The 10379-nt window shown below is 38.6% G+C and overlaps 2 protein-coding genes across 2 annotated transcripts; both read left to right on the plus strand.

Moving 5' to 3' along the window:
* Positions 1-97: 97 nt before the first annotated feature.
* LOC113761372 (probable 6-phosphogluconolactonase 4, chloroplastic) lies at positions 98-3238 on the plus strand. Its single transcript, XM_027304330.1, has 3 exons — positions 98-532; positions 611-746; positions 2354-3238. The coding sequence occupies exons 1-3, from the start codon at positions 366-368 to the stop codon at positions 2816-2818; spliced, it is 768 nt and encodes a 255-aa protein (XP_027160131.1). The 5' UTR covers positions 98-365; the 3' UTR covers positions 2819-3238.
* Positions 3239-3677: 439 nt separating this feature from the next.
* LOC113761373 (probable 6-phosphogluconolactonase 4, chloroplastic) lies at positions 3678-6619 on the plus strand. Its single transcript, XM_027304331.1, has 4 exons — positions 3678-3907; positions 4073-4458; positions 4684-4819; positions 5703-6619. Exons 2-4 carry the CDS (start codon positions 4295-4297, stop codon positions 6159-6161), a joined length of 759 nt encoding a protein of 252 aa, XP_027160132.1. The 5' UTR covers positions 3678-3907; positions 4073-4294; the 3' UTR covers positions 6162-6619.
* Positions 6620-10379: the final 3760 nt, after the last annotated feature.

The following is a 10379-nucleotide window of genomic DNA, read 5'->3' on the forward strand; positions in this document are numbered from 1 at the left end:
TGTCCTCTCTTCACTCAGTCTCCAATCTCCATTTGCCAACACGTACTAGTTTTTTTTTTTTTTTTTTTTAAATTTTAAAATATGACACGTCGACACCTGCTCTGCTCCATTCTTGATTCTGCATATGGCCTCTTGCTCCCCTGTTCTTTCTTGTACTTCTTGTACTTCTTTCCCGACTCTCCTCCCCAACCCGAACTCCCTTGCTACTTCTACTACTTCAACCACTCCTGTCACGCCACTCCATTCCCTTGGCTTTTCGATCCTGATCGCCCGATTCCGTTTTCTGCTCCCTCAGGTTCAAACGGCAACTCTCATTGTTGTTCAATCCCACCAATTCCAATTCTTTTAAGACTCCAAAGACGTCAATGGCAGAGGCCTCATCAACCGAGAAAAATAAACAAGTATTTGAGTCGGAGGAAGACCTGGCTGTGGACTTGGCTGAGTATGTCGCCCATCTATCTGATCAATTCGCCAAAACAAGGGGTGCCTTCACCGTTGTTTTATCCGGGGGTTCTCTTGTCAAGTCTCTCAGGTCAGTGATATGCGATATCCTCCTCCTTTCTAATATCTATCTCTCCGTTCTATTGATTTGGGATGCTGGGGATCGCAGGAAATTAGTAGAGCCTCCCTACATTGATTTGGTGGATTGGTCCAAATGGCACGTTTTCTGGGCGGATGAAAGAGTTGTTCCAAAGGATCATCCCGATAGCAATTATTTTCTGGCCTATAACGGCTTTCTATCCAAGGTTAAGAAGAAGCATGACCATTGGCTTTACAAATTCTCTTTTTATCTTGGGATTTAAAATACTACCCCACGAGTGATATGAGCTTATCCTTCTAATCCTTGCTTATCATTTGATCGCATTCTGCTAATCTGTTGCATCTTTAATCCAATTCGTGGATGGATACTTGGTTATAGCTTGTAAACATATGATCTGGGATTTTAAGCTTATTAGTTAAGCTTAGTTCCTTCAACATTGCGGTCAAGTTTTTCAGTGGAATGTTAATTTGACCTATATAATTATGCCTCGTGCATGCCGCATTTTGTACATTTACACTAGATGGCAAAAGAAAGATTTGTTGTTTTCGCTAGTGATTCAGGTTTCTCCCCCCCCCCCCCTCTCTCTCTCTCTCTCTCTCACACACTAAAACTTTTGTGTCTACATACTCTTGGAAGCTTGAAGATGGTGTAATAGAAAATGTGATGAGTTTGGGCTAAAATAAGAGCACAAGGAACAGATGACCTCACTAGCAGCTGTGTTCCTCCCTATGGTGGATGAGTTAATGGAAATCGGTCATCTGAACAAGCGCTTGACATGGTGTTAATACATGAAGCTCAGATTGTCATTTGAAAGTATAGGCTTTTTCTAGCAATTTCTACATTCATAGATCGCCCTGTGCTTGATGTTGACAGCATTCTGATGTACTACTCAAAGAGTAATTGGTGTTGATGGTTCTGGGATCCCCTGATATCTAATAAATTAAAGCTCTTCCCATAATAAAACTTAGATTTTCTAAAAAATCCCTATGAAAAATAGAGTTTTGTCCCCTGGGATTAATGTTGGAGAAATTTAGACTTTGCCTCTTTCATCTATATTGTTGTAACCTTCACTATCATGAAACAAAATTCCTTGGTTTGTCATCAGTCATGGGCAAGTTAGTTTTCAAGTTTAAATCATTGATCTCTTCGTAATGAGCAGAAGTGCTGACTAAAGTGCTAGTGCAATACCTCTGCATAAAGAAAACATATTTTATTTATGAACAACTTGAACGTGATAGGTTAGCAATAATTCTCCTTTATTTGGCATCATTTTCCCATTGTGCTTCGTTTTTTGCCTCACATTTATCCCATATGTTCTTTCATTCAGTTACTTCTTGTTCTGCATTTATGGCTTTGCCAGAGGCCTTCAAAGTTCCCATGCGTTGGTGGAATAGTTGTCATTTGATGAAAGCCACTGAATGTTGTTTCAAACAATAGAGTTGTTATTAATTGAGCTTAATAAGGAATGTTGCTCTTGTATTTGAAGTTACTTGCAAGGCAAGGGAAGTAGATTTTCTATTATGTGTGAACTTAATGATAGTCCAAAAACAAAGTATGGCATGATTCGTTAACTATCTTGTTGTAGGAGATTTATACATGTGCTTGGTAGTCTATATTTGTTTATTGCAGTTTATCTTCTTGTCTCCTGCCCTGTTGTTTTGTGTTACCTTCACTTTATTGTGGCTGTGATACTTGTTTTTACTTGCAGATTAGATGAACCAAATTTGTTTTGTAGCCATCCTATTCCCCTCCATGAATGAATTACCTGAAAGTTTCTGAACTTGTGTAATTTGTTATTCCTTTGTCTGCCAGATTCCAATTCCTGTTGGCAACGTGTATGCCATAAATGATGCATTGTCTGCTGAAGGTGCTGCAGATGACTATGAGACCTGTCTCAAGCACTTGGTTAAGAACAGGACGATAGAAGTATCAGAGATCAATGGTTTTCCAAAATTTGATCTCATGCTTTTGGGAATGGGACCAGATGGGCATGTTGCCTCTCTTTTTCATGGGCATCCACTTGTGAAAGAGAACAAGAAGTGGGTTACTTTCATCAAGGACTCGCCAAAACCTCCTCCGGAGAGGATAACGTTGACATTCCCTGTAATAAATGCTTCCGCACATATTGCACTTGTTGTAGTAGGAGCTGGTAAAGCCGATGCTGTTCGTTCAACACTGGGTAGTGATCAGGACACCGATTTGCTTCCCGTGCAAATGGTTTCACCTGACGGCAAGTTGAATTGGTTCTTGGACAAGGGTGCGGCTTCAAAGCTGTAGGGTGCACACTTGCCTATAACAACATCAGTTGATCTTGCTCGGTAAATATCCCTTGGTCTTTATGTCTTACCTTGTGGATGTGCTTGATGGTTTTGTAAGATTATCATTATTATGTAAGGTACTGGTGTTTCTGTTTACTCAGATTAGCAGCAGGCAAGAATTGAATATTCCCGATGCTTGAATGCCTTATGGTGATTTTTTTCCTTTCAAATTATCTGTGGTAAGGATTCATGGAAATTTTGGGTTTCAGTGCTGGGGAATAAGGATACTTGGGCGTCTGTCTTCTTTTTGTGATGTTAAGTCCTTGTATTAAGTTATCTAACAATTGAAGACAGCCCAGGGTTTATGTTTAATCATAGGGTAACTACTTTTGGTGTCCTCAAAAACTAGTATTTATTTTAACTTGCGTGCTGTTCCCCCTTCCGTTGGATGGGGCATGAGCTCCTTCCGTTGCACCAGGGCTGGCGAGGCCTGCTCAATTTACGTCCTCGTGTTGTTGCAGATTGAAAAAGTTGTGAGCCTTTTTAACCAACTTGTATTAGGTGAACTGGCCACCAGATTGGCTGCAGATCATGGATTCAAACTTTTGGCACCAAAATGGTAAGAAAAAAAATTAGAAAAGAGAAGGATAAGTTGAGTTTTGAGTGCTAATTCTGAAAGTATCAAATAAACAGAGGCACCACCCCTACCATTGCATAGCGAAATTGGTGGCAACACGGATTTCCACGTATCGAAATCATGATGTGTTTTCAGCTGTGGAATGCCTCCCTCTCATTTTGGCAAGACTACGAAGAAGTCGATCTAAGGTAGCCTCACTGTGTATGCCAGAATCTTCTTTGTTTTTCTTGGTAAACATGTTTCACTGATGAGTTCTCAAACCAAGAAGACTGCACTTAATCGCAAAGCTAATCCAGTTCTGTAGTTAATCTGGCAAGTTCAAGTAAAGTCAGACCACTCGACTAGTGACAAAAGCAACCAGCAACCAAGACCGTCTTCATATTTGGGGCTCTCCCATCTGCCCAAGTTTTGCACATTATTGCTTGCTTATGTGTCGCAGTTCCAGTGATTCATCATCAATCACAGAGAAAGGTTCCTTCACTTTGTCCATACGCATCAGTATTATTTGACCTTAAGAGAGTTGTTGTCTCCATATAATTTGAATCGCAAAGAATTGGTTTTGCTTAAAAACTTTAGATTTGGTAATTAGCAGCCCAGATTTAATTAAAAGTCACATCAATCGCGGTTCAATTGCAGAGCCATCTCTTTTCGCGAGTGGAAACTGTACGACGAATCTTATACGAATCCGAGGCCCGACTGGACTGACTGGACTGCCCACTACAGAAGAATATTTTCGCACTATATATAAGTATGGTGGTGCCCCGCTCAGAGGGAAATTGAGCAGCAAGTTGCAATCTTCATCCGAATTTTTCAGAAGGCCAAACGACAAAAAATCTCGAATTAAACCGGAGGAGGAGGATGGCTAGCGAAAAAGCGAAGAAGACCATCCTGAAATTCGACACCGAGGATGATGTCGCGGTGGCTCTGGCCAAATACACCGCCGATCTCTCCCAAAGATTTATCCAAGAGAAAGGTTCTTTCAACGTCGTCCTCTCGGGAGGTACCCTAATCGACACTATGAGGTACTACTATATAATCAACAGTACGATGTTCTCCTTTTCTTTTCTTTTCTTTTGTTTTTTTGGTTTTATTTTTTAAATGAAAAACATCATTTAATAAAATTCAACAAAGCGTGCAAGGAAAAAGTTAATGCTCCAAAATCGATTTGGGTTTAATGGAGCAGATTACTATGATTCAACCTCACATATTGATCCCATGATTAACGTTAATATCCATCCATATTTCAGGTATCTAACTCAGGCCCCTCACAAGGAATCAGTGGATTGGTCAAAATGGAGCATATTTTGGTTGGATGAGAGGGTGGTTCCCCTGGATCACAAGGATAGCAATTACAAACTTGCCTACGATGGATTTCTTTCAAAGGTGACTTCTTTGTTATTTCTGCTGTCATTTCTAATTTAATTTCTTACTCAGGCACAATGGTGTATTATGTTTTCGAGCGTGCGTCTAATTTGCAAGTGGAGTGAGTTCTAAATTTTCAATTTAGCTATATGGCACGGCACAGTCTCGGATTCTAATCTAGCTATCTACAAATATTGGGATGAAAACAAAGAACTCTCAGCAAAAAGAGATGCCAAGACGAACGGGCTGAGGGTCTACCAGTCTTCTTATTACTATTTAATAAGACGTGTTTGGGGAGCTCTGTAGCTATTTTACTTGCACCAGCATCGGGTGAACATTTTCCCAACGGAAGGGGCTTGACTTTGTAGCCATAGCTAGCTAGATTGATGGAGCAGATACATCTGCGGCCTCTGGTGGTATTGACGCTAGTTGTCTGTTCTTTATTACTACTTTATATGCCAAAATCTATACTCTAGAATCTCGATTTGAAATTGACTTTTCACAGCTGAGTGAATTCCGAAAGTTGAAAAGTTTATACGGCCGTTACTTTGTGAATTCTGTTCACGATGCTTAACCCAGAATAAGATGACTGATCTTTTTCTATAATCCTTTTTATTGAGCTGGAAATACCAAAGAGGAACTGGGAACGTACGTCAACCGTTATAAAAATGTATCTGAAATGAGAAAATGGCCAAAATCATATAATTTTGAACCCACGCCTTGAAACGAACACTGTAGAATTTGATGTAATGGACTTCCCACTAATTTGAAGGATCGAATGTGAAGTCTCAAACAAGAAGCCATTATTGTTTCTCTGTTGTGCTTGTATCTGCTGCCTCTTCACAGCTCGGTTGTTGGCCTTGCCATATCGGAAGGCATCAATCAAGTGCTTTCTTTGTTTCAGGTATCAATTCCAGGTGGTCGAAGTTTTCCCATCAATGACAAAAAGTCACCTGAGGGTGCAGCTGAAGATTACGAGGCCCTTCACCGGGATTTGGTCGAGAGAAAGATCCTACCTTTGTCAGATGCTACTGGTTTCCCCAAATTCGATCTCATGCTTCTCGGCATGGGACCAGATGGGCATGTGGCTTCTTTATTCCCTAACCATCCTCAGCGAAATGAGAAGGAGCGTTGGGTGACCTTTATTACAAACTCGCCAAAACCACCTCCACCAAGAATCACGTACACCTTTCCTGTGATCAACTCTTCGTCAGAAATTGCAATGGTGGTAACTGGCGCCGAGTTAGCCACTGCAGTGAAAGATGTGCTGGGGAATCCCAACTCGAATTTGCCTGCCGCTGAAGTTTCCCCCCAGGGACTTCTCACCTGGTTTTTGGACAAGGATGCTGCTTCAAAACTTTGAAGCACCAGGGAGTGTCCCTCACTCTTTTCAGCTAATAAAATCAGAGTGCTACGTGACAAATAAATATTGGCTACCTGGAGGTTGGAAGTAGGCCAAATTACTTGAAGCCTTATGCTTTGTCTAAGAACGATGTATTAAATCTTGTTGCCTGAATCCTGCTCTGTTTCCGACACTATTAGTTAAGAGACTGATGAATCATGCTGACTGTCTTGTTTCCTTTCCCACTGTTAACATTGCAATAGGAGATCTCTATATTCGCGTACTTCTGTTGGTACTAGAGAGCTGAAAAGCTAGCAATCTGATTGGTTTCTTGAAAGAAGGATCCCAAGTACTAGAAACCGGGGCTGCAAAGCAAGGAGTTGCGGATATTATCGGCTCTAACTTCATCCGGCTGGGAGTTACGATGGGGAGCAAGTTAAAGGTACCACATGAGGAAATCTAAACTTTAAATTCTTTCCCTTGGGCCTGCTGCCCCATACCAATCATCATAAGAGAAAAAGTCTCAGCTTCTCAACGCAGTACAACTGTAACAAGGATATTCCAAGTCTCAATCTACCGAGGCATTGAGGAGTACTTAGTTCTGTGGTCTTATCATATTTTTAGCACTCGCCTGAGAGGCATGGCAAGGTCGACCTCTTCATCATAGGCTGCATCGTTTTTTTTTTTTTGGTTAAGATCGCCGAAACTCTGCAGCCGAATGCTTTGACAAAAAGAAAGGCTTTGTTTCGTTCCTGCATTATATGGGCTTGAGATATCAGATATGGTCCAATTTTTGCGGTAGACAAATCTTCGACTTGGCAAACTAGAATTTTCATATTACAAGCCAACCACCCACTTTATTTTTTCTTTTGCAGCAATTTTTTTCATGTTGGAAACAGTAAATTAGTTAATCTAAAGCACTGTTGATCAAGCTTAGCACGTTGAGACAAACTTTGGTCTTCCTGCATTGTGGGCTTGAGATATCAGAGGATATATAAGCTTTTTGGGCATGTCTTCTTCCGACTGGAATTTCTCGTTTAGGTCTCTGTCTAAGAATCCAGACAGGAGAAGGAAGAAATTTTTCTATGATGGTGGCTTTCTCAAGTGCATCCTCATCCTAATTAACGCGCATCAGCATCATGTTATCCAAGTGTTTTTTAGAACGTGCTGACGAGGAAGTCTAGGCCCCAGTAGTTTGGATGATACAGGGATTAACTTTTTATCGTGTGTATGATCACTAGGGATTTGTCCGTTTATGAAAATATAATCTCCGCATCCGCATCAAATTGATGATGGTCTGCCTTCCAAAACAAAAATGATGCTCAGTGGGACTGCCAGAAAATGTTCTTTTTCTTTCTCTGGCTCCTTTTTTGATAGTGGAACTTAACAACTACTATTATAAACTGGCGCAATCATATATTTTTTGGTCCATGCGAGGTGGTTTGAATTTCTAACCTGCATGCGAGCATAGTTGTCAAACCATAGAGATTAAACTTGGTCTAATCCAGAGTAAAGAGTTGAACCGTTCCGCCTAATGAACAAGTTAGGCCTCTAGTTCTGGTTTGAATAAGCGTGATTTGGTCAAACCCATTTCACTCGTTGATTTAAGTAAGAATTTATCCGATTTTTAATATGGATCTATCTAACAAGTGCCTAACGGGGGGCACTCACTAAGATGCACGGTGTTAAGATCTTCGAAAAGATAAAATTAATTTATATATATATATGTAAAGGAGAATAGTAATTATTACTATGTATATATAATTGACAGGTTGGATGAGATTTAAGTGTGTTAATGTGTGTGCCTATTAAACATATGTATATGACAAGATTTGAACATTGAATTTTCATTTAAATGTGTGAAAGATTTTTTCACTTGTATTAGTTTTTATTTGATAACTAGTTATTTTTTAAAAAACTTGTTTTCACTTTTTATTATATAATTAATCCTTTTTAACTTTCAAACTAAAAACGTTATCATCATATTATAATATTTGAGTAGTTAGAAAATTATTCTTTAAACAAAAAAAAATAAAACAATAAAAACTATACTATATCCTTGAAAATAAGTGATATAATCTTGTTTTATATTTGACTATATAATTTATTTGTGTAAAAGTACAATAAAATGAAATTAAGTCTTCTATGACTATTTATATTTCCGTTATATATCTTTTTAAATACAATAATTAGTATCTAAATACATTTCATTAAATATTTTACGTATAGTAAAATTAGTATTTTGTGTACTTATAGATAGTACGTATTACTTTTGCAACGTATCAATTCAACCAATGATCCACCTATTAAACGAGGGCTCCATTGACCCGGTCCGTTGAATTCCTTGTCGGACCAAGTCCATTAACTACGCATCATGCGAGTCCTCAAAGCAAGTCTTCTTTCTTCGGAGCAATGCCTATTTGTCTTTATACGGCCCCCAAAGAAGATGACTTTTAATTAGCAAGAGGAATAGGAATAGTCATCCATCCCTCAGATTCATGAATGCCATAAATTCCTCTAATATTTTCTACGCAGATATTAATTTGCCATCTGGGTTGTCTGAATAGTTGGTGCGATTGAAGTTAACTTGTACGAGAACCAAGTCGGTAAAGGCCGAAGACTCTTGTGTGTTTGGATTGCAATTTTTTTAAAGAAAAAATTTGAAAAGTTGTTACGTTTTTTATAAATATATTTTTTAATTAACTTTTAATTTCACATGTATCAAATTGTTACAGTAATTTTTTTTTAAAAAAAATTCAGAAAAAATGCAATCCAAACAAGATTGGTTAGATCAAACAGGAGTACAATTTAACGGCAGGAAGAACAAAATCAAACTTACTTTGCTGGGCAGTGCTGATTTCTTTCTTGCCCTAGTCTCAGTTTAGATGTTATGATGACCATCAAAAAGAGTCAAAAGAACGCATCTTTTTCTTTTCTGGTTGTGCGACAGTCAATTATGTCCCGAAACTAAAAGAGCTGCCAACAGATCAAAGCCCTTGGTATCGCCTGTTGCATCTGTGCCTTTTGTATTCGTTCAAGAAAGGGGCAGAACGCCAAATTAAGGTATAATTTGCACCCATTTTTTTTCTTCCCCTTGTCTAATGTCTAGTCCACCGATAAAAACCATTAAGGAAGCGGGGGTTCAGATAGTAATAAATTAATCATCACTCTCGCGAGTTAATCACTCAAAAAATTGAAGTCATTAGAGATGCGCCTGCCTGAAAAGGATGCAGTAACACCAACAAACATAATCATAGCCATTGCTCGTGAAGCAGTTTCAGTGGCTTTTAACATAAAAATGCATCGACCGCAAAGAAAAAGCAGACACAGATTAACATTCATTATTATTACAAAGGATCAGACCAAGAATAAAGAAGAATCTGGTGTGAAAAATTGGACGTACAACTCTTGCTTGTAAAGAACGAATGGAATTTGGTCACGGGTTCATTTGCTACACCGTAGGGTAGCCTATTCTCGATGTTGCTGACACTAAAAGATTATTCGTTCTTGTTACTTTTATCCGAGAGCAAGCTGTTTATATTATTATTATAAAAGAAAATTCTTGCTAAAAGAAAATTAACCTGTTGGTGAGGTTTAAAGACCAGAGTGGATGAGTGTTATTTAGCACTTAGTAGAGGTTCCCTGCTCCCTTGTCCTGAGTCCCACATAGGTTAGTTAGAGTGTGCGTGAGTTCCATTTAAGTTCCATGGGTGCAGCCAAAAATCAGCAATTGCTTTTTGGTTGTACTTGTGCAATTCTCTTAGGTGTAGTTTGTGAAAATTCTTGCTAAACGCTGTTTTATATTATTATTATGACCATTTCTTTTTTTATTAGACACAAGCTACGTATTAAAAATGGAAATCGTTCTAAGACAGAATAAACAGATGATGGTAGCACCCGAAACCAAAGAAAAATTTGAAAAACCCCAATATGGAAATTGCTAAGTGGACTTAAATCGGTTTCGAATCTTCTGTCCCCAAATTAGTCTATATCTCCTCTGTTCCTTCTTTATACAATTGACACGTGTCTCTAACTCTTTGATAATCCAAATTCAAACAAATGAATAATAACTAATTGACAAGTTTACTCAAAACCAAAACTTGCAATCTTCTTCTTCATGTAAACTAGAGTTGAAGAAATTCTGATAGGTAACTATCGCTTGATTTATCCGAAGAAAAAAATAGTTTTGAGTTATTGGAACCGTTTGATTTATCCAAAGGCAAAAAAAGTTTTGAGTTT

Source organism: Coffea eugenioides, chromosome 2 (genome assembly GCF_003713205.1).
Source record: "Coffea eugenioides isolate CCC68of chromosome 2, Ceug_1.0, whole genome shotgun sequence".
NCBI classification, from domain to species: domain Eukaryota; kingdom Viridiplantae; phylum Streptophyta; class Magnoliopsida; order Gentianales; family Rubiaceae; genus Coffea; species Coffea eugenioides.